The sequence below is a fragment of the Electrona antarctica genome (assembly GCF_951216825.1).
Source record: "Electrona antarctica genome assembly, contig: scaffold_667, whole genome shotgun sequence".
Taxonomy (NCBI): Eukaryota; Metazoa; Chordata; class Actinopteri; order Myctophiformes; family Myctophidae; genus Electrona; species Electrona antarctica.
The window spans coordinates 37481-55557 of NW_027637481.1; the positions used below are offsets into that span (position 1 = coordinate 37481).

The 18077-nt window shown below is 53.1% G+C and overlaps 1 protein-coding gene across 1 annotated transcript; it reads left to right on the forward strand.

Annotated features, from left to right (window-relative positions):
- Positions 1–4309: 4309 nt before the first annotated feature.
- Positions 4310–5617, forward strand: LOC306918899 (kelch domain-containing protein 3-like; the record flags this gene model as incomplete). Its single annotated transcript, XM_079531743.1, has 1 exon — positions 4310–5617. One exon carries the CDS (start codon positions 4310–4312, stop codon positions 5615–5617), a length of 1308 nt encoding a protein of 435 aa, XP_079387869.1.
- Positions 5618–18077: the final 12460 nt, after the last annotated feature.

The window sequence follows — 18077 nt, forward strand, 5'->3', positions numbered from 1 at the left end:
ATTAATTACAATGTCACACCAGTAACAACCAAATGACACTTAACACATTAATTATTATTTGTGGATTCCGATACATTCCGAAGACATTGCAAGCAGCAACAATAGGACGGGGTCAAGCCCAGGCGCAGTTAGGTGTGTGTGTGTGTGTGTGTGTGTGTGTGTGTGTGTGTGTGTGTGTGTGTGTGTGTGTGTGTGTGTGTGTGTGTGTGTGTGTGTGTGTGTGTGTGTGTGTGTGTGTGTGCGCGCGTGCGTGCGTGCGGGTTCTCAATAATTCGTAATGTTTTATAATTGTTATTGCAATTAACGAGCTGCGTTCGCTTCCTGCGTTTGCACGTCTTACTTATATTATATTTCGTTATGTTGTACTTAACATTAAGTTGACATTGTGATTTTGTTCTTTTCTTGTGTGATGTCATTGTGATGTCATTGGGCTGGTTGCTCCATGTGTTGAGGTCGTTGTTCAGCTGCATTCTGGGAGATTACAGTCGGAACAATAGAGCCTTTGTTCCATTTCATTGCATTGTTCTTGTAAAACAATAGTGTGCACGCACACGCGCATATGCACGCACGCACGCACGCACGCATGCACACAAACACAGGTCTCCATATGGAGAGAATCCAACCAGAAGGACGGCAGATCAATTAACTCGTTTAAACGGGTTTCACATGTTTTGGCAAAATCTAATAATCTAACGTAGAAAACTAGACATACAATTCCATCATGTTGTATTGATGTTGGTACCATTAGGAGAGATAACATGATGTTGGTACCATTAGGAGAGATAACATGATGTTGGTACCATTAGGAGAGATAACATGGTGTTGGTACCATTAGGAGAGATAACATGGTGTTGGTACCATTAGGAGAGATAACATGATGTTGGTACCATTAGGAGAGATAACATGATGTTGGTACCATTAGGAGAGAACATGATGTTGGTACCATTAGGAGACATAACATGATGTTGGTACCATTAGGAGACATAACATGATGTTGGTACCATTAGGAGAGACAACATGATGTTGGTACCATTAGGAGAGACAACATGATGTTGGTACCATTAGGAGAGACAACATGATGTTGGTACCATTAGGAGAGATAACATGATGTTGGTACCATTAGGAGAGATAACATGATGTTGGTACCATTAGGAGAGATAACATGATGTTGGTACCATTAGGAGAGATAACATGATGTTGGTACCATTAGGAGAGATAACATGATGTTGTTACCATTAGGAGAGACAACATGATGTTGGTACCATTAGGAGAGATAACATGATGTTGGTACCATCAGGAGAGATAACATGATGTTGGTACCATCAGGAGAGATAACATGATGTTGGTACCATCAGGAGAGATAACATGATGTTGGTACCATCAGGAGAGACAACATGATGTTGGTACCATCAGGAGAGATAACATGATGTTGGTACCATCAGGAGAGATAACATGATGTTGGTACCATTAGGAGAGATAACATGCAGACGTTGATCAAAATGACATACACATTCTCTAGCTGTGTAGACTTCTTATGAATACAGCAATGCAGATGCTTAAAAAATGGCTTCTAAATCCTAAAAGTTTTCTGAAAACCCTGTTTCTATGTCAGTGGTGCTCGACCTTTTTCACGTCAAGGACCCCAGAATTATCTGTAATTGGCCGCCGACCCCCATCTGTGGAGATGATGCCTGGTTACTCTGGTGGAGATGATGCCTGGTTCCTCTGGTGGAGATGTGTATGAGGCCTGGTTCCTCTGGTGGAGATGATGCCTGGTTCCTCTGGTGGAAATGTGTATGAGGCCTGGTTCCTCTGGTGGAGATGATGCCTGGTTCCTCTGGTGGAGATGTGTATGATGCCTGGTTCCTCTGTTGGAGATGATGTCTGGTTCCTCTGGTGGAGATGATGCCTGGTTCCTCTGGTGGAGATGATGCCTGGTTCCTCTGGTGGAGATGATGCCTGGTTCCTCTGTTGGAGATGATGCCATGGTTCCTCTGGTGGAGATGATGCCTGGTTCCTCTGTTGGAGATGATGTCTGGTTCCTCTGGTGGCGATGTGTATGATGCCTGGTTCCACTGGTGGAGATGCGTATGAGGCCTGGTTCCTCTGGTGGAGATGATGTCTGGTTCCTCTGGTGGAGATGTGTATGATGTCTGGTTCCTCTGGTGGAGATGCGTATGAGGCCTGGTTCCTCTGGTGGAGATGATGTCTGGTTCCTCTGGTGGAGATGATGTCTGGTTCCTCTGGTGGAGATGTGTATGATGTCTGGTTCCTCTGGTGGAGATGTGTATGATGTCTGGTTCCTCTGGTGGAGATGCGTATGAGGCCTGGTTCCTCTGGTGGCGAGCTCACACCGACTGACTCATTTGAGGCAATGCAGGGTTCAGACACTTCCACATCTAAGCAGGAGGAGCCGACCCACGGATCATTGGACGACCTGCTCTGCCTCCTGAGCCAAAGCCTGTCTTGTATAATGTGCCTTCAAGCTCTCAACACAGGCCCTGAAGACGGAGAGCTTGGTGGAGGTTGAAACGCTGGACAGCCAGACTCTGAGGAGATTGTTGCAGGCGTTCCAGGCTTGTCTGTTTTCTGTCAAGAAAGTCCTTCCTGCTGTCAGCCACATGTGAACCCAGATATGTCCTTCCTGCTGTCAGCCACATATGAACCAGATATGTCCTTCCTGCTGTCAGCCACATATGAACCCAGATATGTCCTTTCTGCTGTCAGCCACATATGAACCCAGATATGTCCTTTCTGCTGTCAGCCACATATGAACCCAGATATGTCCTTTCTGCTGTCAGCCACATATGAACCAGATATGTCCTTCCTGCTGTCAGCCACATATGAACCAGATATGTCCTTCCTGCTGTCAGCCACATATGAACCCAGATATGTCCTTTCTGCTGTCAGCCACATATGAACCAGATATGTCCTTCCTGCTGTCAGCCACATATGAACCCAGATATGTTCTTTCTGCTGTCAGCCACATATGAACCAGATATGTCCTTTCTGCTGTCAGCCACATATGAACCAGATATGTCCTTTCTGCTGTCAGCCACATATGAACCAGATATGTCCTTTCTGCTGTCAGCCACATATGAACCCAGATATGTTCTTCCTGCTGTCAGCCACATATGAACCAGATATGTCCTTCCTGCTGTCAGCCACATATGAACCAGATATGTTCTTTCTGCTGTCAGCCACATATGAACCAGATATGTCCTTTCTGCTTTCAGCCACATACGAACCCAGATATTTAAAGTCTTTGAACTTCCTTAACGTGTGATCCGTCCATTGATGTAATACTGAGGCCTCAAAACGGGGCCAGTTAGAAACCAGGGGCCGACATCATGGACACGTTCCTCTTCTCGGACATTTCCTCGTTCCAACGTTTTGACTGAGTGCCGTTTGGGGTGTTCATATTTATATTCCCGTCGGTGATGACGTCATGGCAGAACTGCGGCCTCGCCCTCTATAGGTGATGACGTCATGGCAGAACTGCGGCCCCGCCCTCTATAGGTGATGACGTCATGGCAGAACTGCGGCCCCACCCTCTATAGGTGATGACGTCATGGCAGACCTCCGGCCCCGCCCTCTATAGGTGATGACGTCATGGCAGAACTCCGGCCACGCCCTCTATAGGTGATGACGTCATGGCATAACTCCGGCCCGGCCCTCTATAGGTGATGATATCATGGCAGAACTCCGGCCCCGCCCTCTATAGGTGATGACGTCATGGCAGACCTCCGGCCCCGCCCTCTATAAAAGGCGTCGCGCGGGGTGAAGATGGAGAGACGCGCTTCTCCATGAGCGAGTAGAGAGAGAGAGGTCGAGAGAGTGAAAGAGAGAGAGAGGCAAGCAGGTTAGTTGCACTCCAGCTCCGAAATCCTTGAAAACGTTAAAATCGTGCTACTACTCTCTACCCCCCCCCCCCCCCCCCCCCCTCTGATTGGCCAGCGATTCAGAACTCCTTTCCCAAGACACAATAGGCGAGACTCGAGAAGAACCACCTTTTGGTAAAGAGGTCGAGAGTGTGGTGAGAGAGAGAGAGAGGGGGAGAGAGATACTGACTTTCTGAAGGCTAACCCTAACCCGAGGGTCATCGCTCTGACGATTACTCGACAGCCGTAGGTCCGTGCGGGAGGAAACTCACACCCCAACGATCAGGACGACACACCCGATCGAGAATCAGGTTTCGTCGGGTTCGTTACCTCTAAGACTTCGGCAAGGCTGAACCGTTGAACCCCTAGTTTTTTACCCTTAGGGGGGTTACGAGAGAAATCTAGCCGAGACTCGCGCGCACGCACGCATGCTGCGCTGGACGGTGCACTTACGCGGCGGGCCGGACCGCGCCGAGCATGCCACGGTGGCTGTGGGCAGCAAGGTGTACGCGTTCGGCGGCCACACGGTGGCCGGCATGGCCTACATGCACAACACGGGCCAGTCGGTCACGCCCACCGACGCTGTGAACGTGAGCGTCTTCAACACGGTGTCTCTGCGCTGGATGAAGCTGCCGCTGCCGCTGTCCTCCTCGGCCTCCTGCGTGGCCGAGGAGGGGGGAGGAGAGCTGCCGCCGCCCCCCGACGCTAGCGCCAGCGCGGCCCCTCCCACCGCCACCCCCCCGATCGCTGTGGCCCCTCCCCCCGTGGCCACGGCCGTGGCAGCGGCAGCGCCGGCCCCCTCGCGGCGCTGGGGCCACACGGCCATTCTGATCGGGGGCGTGGCCTACCTGTGGGGCGGCTACAACTACTACACCAAGGAGTACTACGACGCGCTGCACGCCTTCGACGTGGACGCGCACCGCTGGCTGCGCGTGCAGCCCAAGGTGTCCGGGGCGGCGCCCGAGGCGCGCCACCAGCACTCGGCGGCGGCGCTGGCCGACCGCGGCGTCATGCTGGTGTACGGCGGCCGCAACCGCCTGACGGCGTTCGGCCTGGGCGAGGTGGCGCGCCTGGACACGCGTGCCATGGCGTGGTCGCGCATCGACGCCCGCGGGGCCCCTCCTGCGCCACCGCCCCCCATCGCGGGCTCCTCCCACCACCCGTCGGCGGCTTGCGTGGTCGGGACGCGCGTGCTGGAGTTCGGCGGCGGGGGGCCGGCGCGTGGCGGCTACAGCAACGCCGTGCGTGCCTTCGATGCGGACAGCAACAGCTGGCTGACACTGGGGGGCGGGGTGGGGGGTGTGGGCTCGCACCGGGGGCCGCTCCCTGAGGCCCGCGAGGGCCACTCGGCGTTCGTGCACGACGGCGCCTTGTACGTGTTCGGCGGCCGCGACGCCACGCAGGAGTTCCACGACGTGTGGCGCTTCGACCCGAAGGGCGCCTGGTGGAAGGCGGTGGCTCCGCGGGGGGGAGGGGCCGGGCTAGGAGCCGGGGGGGGGCAGGGCCCCGCCTGGAGGCCCAGCATGTGCTGCTGCGTGGTGGGGGACCGTGTGGTGCTCTTCGGGGGCTACAAGGGCCACAGCGCCAACATGGCGGCCGACGACCTCCACATCCTGGACCTGAGCCCCAGTCTGAAGACGCTCAGCAAGATGGCCGTCATCCGCCACGGCCTGAAGCAGCAGGGGCTGCCGCACAACGTCCGCTGGGAGCTGGCGGCCATGACCACCGCCGGCTGACCCTGGAGAAAACAGCAGGTCAATGAGCACCTGTCCTGGAAAAACAGCACGTCCGCTGGAGCCATGAGCACGTGAAAAACAGCACATCCGCTGGGACCATGAGCACATGAAAAACAGCACGTCCGCTGGGAGCTGGCGGTATAAATAACCCTTGGCCGTTCCGGGGCTTAGAATCAGAGTGGACTGTATTGTCACGTCACAGTCAAGGCTCATTCATAGTCTTGATTTTCTGTGGTGAGGTGACCACCGAACTACAACATGACGTCACTGAGCCGCGGTGAAGAGCATACCACCGCCACCGCCCCCAGCCCTTCTCTCTGTTTTTACTCACCACTGTTCAACGTTATTTCAGCTCCGGTGGTCACCTCACCACCGGTCCTGAGACGACACCTCCATCTTCCCCAAGATGTCAGGCCCATTTTCTCGCCGTCTGCCTCCAAGTCTCCGTAATGCACCAGGCGTTCTGTGGCTGACTGACCTCTCTGTCTTTTCCCTTTGGGGGGTTCCACTTCCCTTTGGGGAGTTCCACTTCCCTTTGGGGGGGTTCCACTTCCCTTTGGGGAGTTCCACTTCAGGGACTGTCTAGTGATTTACAGACAGTACGGCATATCCCGTATCTCCAATGCCGTTCGAGGATCTCTCTTCCACTGCTGGTTGTTTCGCTGCGTCGATGCTGGCGGTGTCGGGGGTTGTTGTGAAGTGCACGTCAGGGACGCGTCACAGAGAGTAAGTCGAGCGAGTGTAACAGCCCGATGGATTCCAAAAGCTTCGCCGACCCAAACCAACCCGCTGATGACATACATGGCCTCCAGAAAGTCCACAAAGCGAAGGACGAAACACAGATACCAGGGGAGGCATACTATGGTCCCACGGAGCATTGGTTCGACATGCGTCCGCACCTCGGACTAGCGCCTGCTCCCGTGCTTGCGGTTATGGTTAGGTTAGGGTTTGAGGTGGGTTGTCGTTTTTCTGGACCAATGACTAGTCGGACCAAACACATGCACCCGATACCACGGAATCCTTAGAAGGCCCTATAGAATCACTAGATCCAGGGAGGAGGTCCCTAGGTGAAGACGTGCATGTTTAACAGAAGCGTGTGCTACGTTTGCCAACGGCGTCGACCATGAAGGACACCCAAAGCTGCGACGAAAAACCGTCATCACGGCCAGTCGGGGCGGTCCATCTCACGCTGCCGGCCTCGGAGTACATCCCGTCACGATGACCGACCTCGGACAGGCGGACGACACCTCGAACAGGCGGACGACACCGCGGACAGGCGGACGACACCTCGGACAGGCGGACGACACCTCGGACAGGCGGACGACACCTCGGACAGGCGGACGACACCTCGGACAGGCGGACGACACCTCGGACAGGCGGACGACACCGCTCTAGACTGGATGGAACATGACCGACCTCGGACAGGCGGACGACACCGCTCTAGACTGGATGGAACACCGACCTCGGACAGGCGGACGACACCGCTCTAGACCTCGGACAGGCGGACGACACCGCTCTAGACCTCGGACAGGCGGACGACACCGCTCTAGACCTCGGACAGGCGGACGACACCGCTCTAGACCTCGGACAGGCGGACGACACCGCTCTAGACTGGATGGAACATGACCGACCTCGGACAGGCGGACGACACCGCTCTAGACTGGATGGAACATGACCGACCTCGGACAGGCGGACGACACCGCTCTAGACTGGATGGAACATGACCGACCTCGGACAGGCGGACGACACCGCTCTAGACTGGATGGAACATGACCGACCTCGGACAGGCGGACGACACCGCTCTAGACTGGATGGAACACCGACCTCGGACAGGCGGACGACACCGCTCTAGACTGGATGGAACATGACCGACCTCGGACAGGCGGACGACACCGCTCTAGACTGGATGGAACATGACCGACCTCGGACAGGCGGACGACACCGCTCTAGACTGGATGGAACATGGACAGGCGGACGACACCGCTCTAGACTGGATGGAACATGATGACCGACCTCGGACAGGCGGACGACACCGCTCTAGACTGGATGGAACATGATGACCGACCTCGGACAGGCGGACGACACCGCTCTAGACTGGATGGAACATGGACAGGCGGACGACACCGCTCTAGACTGGATGGAACACCGACCTCGGACAGGCGGACGACACCGCTCTAGACTGGATGGAACATGACCGACCTCGGACAGGCGGACGACACCGCTCTAGACTGGATGGAACATGGACAGGCGGACGACACCGCTCTAGACTGGATGGAGCATGATGACCGACCTCGGACAGGCGGACGACACCGCTCTAGACTGGATGGAACATGATGACCGACCTCGGACAGGCGGACGACACCGCTCTAGACTGGATGGAACATGGACAGGCGGACGACACCGCTCTAGACTGGATGGAACACCGACCTCGGACAGGCGGACGACACCGCTCTAGACTGGATGGAACATGACCGACCTCGGACAGGCGGACGACACCGCTCTAGACTGGATGGAACATGGACAGGCGGACGACACCGCTCTAGACTGGATGGAACATGATGACCGACCTCGGACAGGCGGACGACACCGCTCTAGACTGGATGGAACATGATGACCGACCTCGGACAGGCGGACGACACCGCTCTAGACTGGATGGAACATGGACAGGCGGACGACACCGCTCTAGACTGGATGGAACACCGACCTCGGACAGGCGGACGACACCGCTCTAGACTGGATGGAACATGACCGACCTCGGACAGGCGGACGACACCGCTCTAGACTGGATGGAACACCGACCTCGGACAGGCGGACGACACCGATCTAGACTGGATGGAACACCGACCTCGGACAGGCGGACGACACCGCTCTAGACTGGATGGAACATGATGACCGACCTCGGACAGGCGGACGACACCGCTCTAGACTGGATGGAACATGATGACCGACCTCGGACAGGCGGACGACACCGCTCTAGACTGGATGGAACATGACCGACCTCGGACAGGCGGACGACACCGCTCTAGACTGGATGGAACATGATGACCGACCTCGGACAGGCGGACGACACCGCTCTAGACTGGATGGAAGGACAGGCGGACGACACCGCTCTAGACTGGATGGAACATGACCGACCTCGGACAGGCGGACGACACCGCTCTAGACTGGATGGAACATGACCGACCTCGGACAGGCGGACGACACCGCTCTAGACTGGATGGAACACCGACCTCGGACAGGCGGACGACACCGCTCTAGACTGGATGGAACATGCAGACTCGGACACGGCAGAGAAAGGAAGAGAAGTGCTTACTTTCAGTTGAAATGGAATGCAGACGGAAGGAAGACGCGTCTCCAGCTCAACGCCAAGCACAGTAAAGGGATGGCATTCTAACCGGGAGGTTGAAACCACTGTCACTGGCGACTGCTCGAGGAAATCCATGAGGATCTGAAGGTCCCAGAGGGTCCCAGACACGAGGATCTGAAGGTCCCAGAGGGTCCCAGACACGAGGATCTGAAGGTCCCAGATGGTCCCAGACACGAGGATCTGAAGGTCAGGGGTAGAGGGGCCCCGTCCCTCTACCGGACGGCCCCAGAGGGTCCCAGACACGAGGATCTGAAGGTCCCAGAGGGTCCCAGACACGAGGATCTGAAGGTCCCAGACGGTCCCAGACACGAGGATCTGAAGGTCCCAGAGGGTCCCAGACACGAGGATCTGAAGGTCCCAGAGGGTCCCAGACACGAGGATCTGAAGGTCAGGGGTAGAGGGGCCCCGTCCCTCTACCGGACGGCCCCAGAGGGTCCCAGACCAAGTCAGAGAGAGAGAGAGAAGGATGAGGCTGTGAGGTCACTGCGTGAGGCATCAGGAACTAGTGGAACAGCAAACTGACGGCGACGGCTAGACGGCACTCTAGCTCACATCTGACTTCATTATTTTTTGGGCATGTTCTTTCTTTTTTTGGGAGCGGTGCTGACATGCAGCTCTGTGGGAGCGGTGCTGACATGCAGCTCTGTGGGAGCGGTGCTGACATGCAGCTCTGTGTTAAAGGGAGCGGTGCTGACATGCAGCTCTGTGGGAGCGGTGCTGACATGCAGCTCTGTGGGAGCGGTGCTGACATGCAGCTCTGTGGGAGCGGTGCTGACATGCAGCTCTGTGGGAGCGGTGCTGACATGCAGCTCTGTGGGAGCGGTGCTGACATGCAGCTCTGTGGGAGCGGTGCTGACATGCAGCTCTGTGGGAGCGGTGCTGACATGCAGCTCTGTGTTAAAGGGAGCGGTGCTGACATGCAGCTCTGTGTTAAAGGGAGCGGTGCTGACATGCAGCTCTGTGGGAGCGGTGCTGACATGCAGCTCTGAGCGGTGCTGACATGCAGCTCTGAGCGGTGCTGACATGCAGCTCTGTGTTTTGTGAGCGGTGCTGACATGCAGCTCTGTGGGAGCGGTGCTGACATGCAGCTCTGTGGGAGCGGTGCTGACATGCAGCTCTGTGGGAGCGGTGCTGACATGCAGCTCTGTGGGAGCGGTGCTGACATGCAGCTCTGTGGGAGCGGTGCTGACATGCAGCTCTGTGGGAGCGGTGCTGACATGCAGCTCTGTGTTTTGGGAGCGGTGCTGACATGCAGCTCTGTGAGCGGTGCTGACATGCAGCTCTGTGTTTTGGGAGCGGTGCTGACATGCAGCTCTGTGTTAAAGGAGCGGTGCTGACATGCAGCTCTGTGTTAAAGGGGGCGGGGCTGACATGCAGCTCTGTGTTAAAGGGGGCGGGGCTGACATGCAGCTCTGTGTTAAAGGAGCGGTGCTGACATGCAGCTCTGTGTTAAAGGGAGCGGTGCTGACATGCAGCTCTGTGTTAAAGGGGGCGGGGCTGACATGCAGCTCTGTGTTAAAGGGGGCGGGGCTGACATGCAGCTCTGTGTTAAAGGGGGCGGTGCTGACATGCAGCTCTGTGTTAAAGGGGGCGGTGCTGACATGCAGCTCTGTGTTAAAGGGAGCGGTGCTGACATGCAGCTCTGTGTTAAAGGGGGCGGTGCTGACATGCAGCTCTGTGTTAAAGGGAGCGGTGCTGAGCGGTGCTGAGCGGTGCTGAGCGGTGCTGACATGCAGCTCTGTGTTAAAGGGGGCGGGGCTGACATGCAGCTCTGTGTTAAAGGGAGCGGGGCTGACATGCAGCTCTGTGTTAAAGGGAGCGGTGCTGACATGCAGCTCTGTGGGGGCGGGGCTGACATGCAGCTCTGTGTTAAAGCGGTGCTGACATGCAGCTCTGTGTTAAAGGGAGCGGGGCTGACATGCAGCTCTGTGTTAAAGGGAGCGGGGCTGACATGCAGCTCTGTGTTAAAGGGAGCGGTGCTGACATGCAGCTCTGTGTTAAAGGGAGCGGTGCTGACATGCAGCTCTGTGTTAAAGGGAGCGGTGCTGACATGCAGCTCTGTGGGAGCGGGGCTGACATGCAGCTCTGTGTTAAAGGGAGCGGTGCTGACATGCAGCTCTGTGGGGGCGGGGCTGACATGCAGCTCTGTGTTAAAGGGAGCGGTGCTGACATGCAGCTCTGTGGGGGCGGGGCTGACATGCAGCTCTGTGTTAAAGGGAGCGGTGCTGACATGCAGCTCTGTGGGGGCGGGGCTGACATGCAGCTCTGTGTTAAAGATGTGCTGACATGCAGCTCTGTGGGGGCGGGGCTGACATGCAGCTCTGTGTTAAAGATGTGCTGACATGCAGCTCTGTGGGGGCGGGGCTGACATGCAGCTCTGTGTTAAAGATGTGCTGACATGCAGCTCTGTGGGGGCGGGGCTGACATGCAGCTCTGTGTTAAAGATGTGCTGACATGAAGCTCTGTGTTAAAGATGTGCTGACATGCAGCTCTGTGGGGGCGGGGCTGACATGCAGCTCTGTGTTAAAGATGTGCTGACATGCAGCTCTGTGGGGGCGGGGCTGACATGCAGCTCTGTGTTAAAGATGTGCTGACATGCAGCTCTGTGGGGGCGGGGCTGACATGCAGCTCTGTGTTAAAGATGTGCTGACATGAAGCTCTGTGTTAAAGATGTGCTGACATGCAGCTCTGTGTTAAAGATGTGCTGACATGCAGCTCTGTGGGGGCGGGGCTGACATGCAGCTCTGTGTTAAAGCGGTGCTGACATGCAGCTCTGTGTTAAAGCGGTGCTGACATGCAGCTCTGTGTTAAAGCGGTGCTGACATGCAGCTCTGTGTTAAAGCGGTGCTGACATGCAGCTCTGTGTTAAAGCGGTGCTGACATGCAGCTCTGTGTTAAAGCGGTGCTGACATGCAGCTCTGTGTTAAAGCGGTGCTGACATGCAGCTCTGTGTTAAAGCGGTGCTGACATGCAGCTCTGTGTTAAAGCGGTGCTGACATGCAGCTCTGTGTTAAAGGAGCGGTGCTGACATGCAGCTCTGTGTTAAAGGAGCGGTGCTGACATGCAGCTCTGTGTTAAAGGAGCGGTGCTGACATGCAGCTCTGTGTTAAAGGGAGCGGTGCTGACATGCAGCTCTGTGTTAAAGGAGCGGTGCTGACATGCAGCTCTGTGTTAAAGGAGCGGTGCTGACATGCAGCTCTGTGTTAAAGGGAGCGGTGCTGACATGCAGCTCTGTGTTAAAGGAGCGGTGCTGACATGCCCTAACCCTAACCCTGTGTTAAAGGTCACACCGTGGTGAAGTGAGGAGTGCTCTTATCATCTCACAACATCAATTACATCATAATGTTTGTGTCTATGAGTTTTCTTAAACAAATATCATTGAAAAACAAACATCAAAGCTGTATATAGGATGGGCTAGCGGCCCTCAAAAATCACACCCGTGTGAAGTGAGGGGCGCTCTTGTCATCTTACATCATCATGCTTCATTGCATCATCTCATACTGGCCAATCAGTGGAGCTTTAGCTGTATATAGTTGTATATAGGAGGGGCTAGCTGTATATAGGAGGGGCTAGGGGAGGGGCTAGCTGTATATAGGAGGGGCTAGCTGTATATGGGAGGGGATAGCTGTATAGGGGAGGGGCTAGGGGAGGGGCTAGCTGTATATAGGAGGGGCTAGGGGAGGGGCTAGCTGTATATAGGAGGGGCTAGCTGTATATAGGAGGGGCTATAGCTGTATATAGGAGGGGCTATAGCTGTATATAGCTGTATATATGAGGGGCTATAGCTGTATATAGGAGGGGATAGCTGTATATAGGAGGGGCTAGCTGTATATGGGAGAGGCTAGCTGTATATAGGAGGGGCTAGCACCCCTCAATAATAGTATCACTGACTAGTGAGTAACAATTATAATAGGCAATAGAACAGTCACAATTTAGAAAAATTGCAAAGTGTGGAGCCGCAGGGAATTTATGTCTTTATAACCATTGTAAAACATAGAAGTAACAGCCAATTAGCTACTACAAACGTTATGCAAAGCTCGGCCAATCACAGCGGAGGTTAGGTAGGTTACTCCGGAAGAAGAAGAATACAAAAATGTGACAATAACTATACTCTGTTTTTCCCTTTTTGATTTAATGACGTTTCATTTATTAAGACTAGCTGGTTGCTATGGCACCAGCTAATGACGTTTCATTTATTAAGACTAGCTGGTTGCTATGGCACCAGCTAATGACGTTTCATTTATTAAGACTAGCTGGTTGCTATGGCACCAGCTAATGACGTTTCATTTATTAAGACTAGCTGGTTGCTATGGCACCAGCTAATGACGTTTCATTTATTAAGACTAGCTGGTTGCTATGGCACCAGCTAATGGGGATCCTTAATAAAAATCTAATCAAATCTACACTAAATATAGGCCATGAAATGTCAAATGTTGATTAAAAATCACACCTGTGTGAAGTGAGGGGCGCTGGTACATTAAAGTCTAACTCATGTTGCTATGATTAGGTTAATGGTGATGTAAAACAAACATTAAATTATCTTTATTGTTAATGGCATTTAATGTTTGTGTGTTAGGGACAGGATGACGTAAATGTTCCCTTCATTGTCAACGGCGTTTTTAAAACAAACATTGAACTAAAAACAAACATTAAGGCTGTCTATGGCCCTCAAAAATCACACCCGTGTGAAGTGAGTGGTGCTCTTATCATTCTACATCATCATGCATCATCTCATACTGGCCAATCAGAAGGCCCTCTGTTTGTGTGGCGAACATTTGACCTAATTTCTCCTTTCATTGTCGAAATGAGACGTTTAAGTTGGATATATCTTCGTTCCTACTCTCACCTTATATGGTCATGAAGTGTTCCTACTCTATATATGGTCATGTAGTGTTCCTACTCTCACCTTATATGGTCATGAAGTGTTCCTACTCTATATATGGACATGAAGTGTTCTTACTGTCACCTTATATGGTCATGAAGTGTTCCTACTCTCACCTATGGTCATGAAGTGTTCCTACTCTATATATGGTCATGAAGTGTTCCTACTCTATATATGGTCATGAAGTGTTCCTACTCTCACCTTATATGGTCATGAAGTGTTCCTACTCTATATATGGTCATGAAGTGTTCCTACTCTCACCTTATATGGTGATGAAGTGTTCCTATTCTCACCTTATATGGTCATGAAGTGTTCCTACTCTCCCCTATGGTCATGAAGTGTTCCTACTCTATATATGGTCATGAAGTGTTCCTACTCTCACCTTATATGGTCATGAAGTGTTCCTACTCTATATATGGTCATGAAGTGTTCCTACTCTCACCTTATATGATCATGAAGTGTTCCTACTCTATATATGGTCATGAAGTGTTCCTACTCTCACCTTATATGGTCATGAAGTGTTCCTACTCTATATATGGTCATGAAGTGTTCCTACTCTCCCTGATCAAGCAGCAGCGGTCCATAACATTTCGGACCATTAAATCAATTCACCCCCCCTCTCTGTCCGCCTTACTGACAGACACCATCTCCGACCACACCCCCACCCCAAACCCCTCCCCCACTGATCTGGTAGACAGATACAACAATGCACTGTCCTCCTGTCTCAATCAACTCGCCCCCATAAAAACTAAATCTGTCTCCTACACTCACTCCGCCCCCTGGTACACTGACCATCTCCGTCAACTCAAAGCCAAGGGCCGGCAACTGGAACGGCTCTCAAAGAAAACCGGTCTCACAATTCACTCCGACATGCACAACCTTCACCAACAGCAATACCGAGATGCCCTCAACAAAGCACGCACCTCCCACTACTCCTCCATCATACAATCAGGCAGCAACAACCCCAAGGCACTTTTCTCCACCATAAGCAAACTTCTCAAACCCATGGACACCACCACCACCTCATTCACCACCACCAAATGTGAATCATGTCTGTCATTCTTCCAATCAAAAATCGACACTATTCACTCTGAACTCGCCACCTCCTCTCCTCCCTCCCCCCCTGCCCCCGAACATGCCCCCCTGCTTCTCTCCAACCATCCACTCACCTCCTTCACAGAAATCACCACATCCGACCTCTCCTCTATAACTTCAGGGATGAAATCCTCCACCAGCATCCTTGACCCTATCCCATCAACCCTAGTCATGGCCTGCCTCCCATCACTCTCACCACTCATCATCAATCTAATAAACTCCTCCCTGTCCACTGGCTTTGTCCCTCCTGCCCTCAAGCTGGCAGCCATCACCCCCATCCTCAAGAAACCTGGTCTCGACCCCAACACCCCCAACAACTACCGGCCCATCTCCAATCTCCCCTTTCTCTCCAAAATACTCGAACGAGCAGTTGGATCTCAAATAAAATCACACCTGGACAGCAATAAACTTTATGAAACCTTCCAATCCGGCTTCCGCTCACTCCACAGTACCGAAACTGCTCTCCTCAAGGTTACCAATGACATCCTCCGCTCTGCCGACTCTGGTTCCCTCTCCATCCTCATCCTCCTCGACCTCAGTGCTGCCTTCGACACAATCAACCACTCCATCCTCATTTCACGCCTCCACTCCTCCCTTGGTTTATCCGGTACCGCCCTCTCCTGGATGAAATCTTACCTCTCTGACCGTCAGCAATTCATTTCAATTAACAACTGCACCTCCTCCACTGCCCCAGTCACTCATGGTGTCCCCCAAGGCTCTGTGCTCGGCCCCCTGCTTTTCACCATCTACATCCTCCCCCTTGGTCAGATCCTCCGCCACCACGGCCTTCAATTTCATTGCTACGCAGACGACACACAGCTATACCTCTCCACCTCATCCATCACCCCAGCCACCCACTCCACCCTCACCACCTGCCTCACAGACATAAAAACCTGGATGCAACAAAACTTCCTAAAACTCAACTGCAGCAAATCTGAAATAATTATCATCGGCCCGACTCCCTCACCCGCTCCACCCAGGACTTCTCACTCACCATCGACGGCTCCCTTGTCACTACCTCCACACGCATCCGCAACCTAGGTGTCATCTTCGACCCTACCCTCTCATTCCTCCCCCACGTAAACCACATCACTAAAACAGCATTCTTTCACCTCAAAAACATCGCCCGTCTCCGCCCCTCCCTGACACCCTCAGCTGCCGAAACCCTCATTCATGCCTTCATCTCATCCCGACTGGACTACTGCAACAGCATCCTCTATGGAACCACTGCAAAAACCCTCAACAAACTACAATACGTCCAAAACTCAGCTGCCCGCCTGCTCACCTCCACCCGCTCCAGAGACCATATCACCCCAGTCCTCCGTGACCTCCATTGGCTCCCCATCAAACACAGAATTGATTTCAAAGTACTTCTCACCACCTACAAGTCTCTGCACAACCTGGCTCCCCCCTACCTCTCCGCCCTCCTCGAACCACACGCACCATCCCGCTCCCTCAGGTCCAGCGATGCCGGCCTCCTGGTGATTCCCAAGAAGATCAGGCTCAAAACCTGGGGCGACAGGGCCTTCTCTGTGGCCGCCCCTACCCTCTGGAATGCCCTCCCCAAACAGATCCGGGATGCCCCCTCACTCCCCACCTTCAAAACCGCACTAAATACCCACCTGTTCAGACTAGCATTCCCCAGCTGATGTGTTTTTAACTTGTTACTTGTAATGTTTTACTGGTTTTATTCTTATTTTTTTTTTCTTCTAATAAAGTTGTCCTTTTCTCTTGTCCCCCCCCCCCCCCCACCCCGGCAAAGCGTCTTTGGGTATTAGAAAAGCGCTATAGAAGTCCCAGATATTATTATTATTATTACTCTCACCTTATATGGTCATGAAGTGTTCCTACTCTATATATGGTCATGAAGTGTTCCTACTCTATATATGGTCATGAAGTGTTCCTACTCTCACCTTATATGGTCATGAAGTGTTCCTACTCTATATATGGTCATGAAGTGTTCCTACTCTCACCTATGGTCATGCAGTGTTCCTACTCTATATATGGTCATGAAGTGTTCCTACTCTCACCTTATATGGTCATGAAGTGTTCCTACTCTATATATGGTCATGAAGTGTTCCTACTCTATATATGGTCATGAAGTGTTCCTACTCTATATATGGTCATGAAGTGTTCCTACTCTCACCTATGGTCATGCAGTGTTCCTACTCTATATATGGTCATGAAGTGTTCCTACTCTCACCTTATATGGTCATGAAGTGTTCCTACTCTATATATGGTCATGAAGTGTTCCTACTCTCACCTATGGTCATGCAGTGTTCCTACTCTATATATGGTCATGAAGTGTTCCTACTCTCACCTTATATGGTCATGAAGTGTTCCTACTCTATATATGGTCATGAAGTGTTCCTACTCTCACCTTATGAAGTGGTGAAGAGTGGTTCATGACCGAAAGAATAAGGTCGCGAATACAAGCGGACGAAATTAGTTTTCTTCGACGGGTGGCTGCAGGCACTGGGAGGAGAACCCGGGGCAGACCAAGGACCAGATGGATTATATCTCCACTGGAGGAGACCCCGGGGCAGACCAAGGGCCAGATGGATTATATCTCCACTGGGAGGAGACCCCGGGGCAGACCAAGCACCAGATGGATTATATCTCCACTGGGAGGAGACCCCGGGGCAGACCAAGGGCCAGATGGATTATATCTCCACTGGGAGGAGACCCCGGGGCAGACCAAGGGCCAGATGGATTATATCTCCACTGGGAGGAGACCCCGGGGCAGACCAAGGACCAGTTGGAGGAAACACATGGACTCACTGGCCTTGGAACGTCTCGGAATCCCCGAGGAGGAAGTCACTAATGTTGCTCTGGAGAGGGAAGTCCTGAGCACTCGGGTGGAGCTGTTGCCCCCGCGGCCCGACTACGGATAAGCGGTTGAAGATGGATGGATGAAGTTGGATATATATATACAGTATGTCTCTGACGCGCCGTGAAGTCCTCTCAATGCAAACCATTTAGGAGGCGTGTCTTCTACAAACCACCACTTGTGGGCAGCTTTTTTTTACTTTTGTTAATATTGAAGTGGATCATAGAAAAGACTACAGATATATATATTTTTTTATTTTATTAACCTCAAGTAGAAAAAGGTGTGG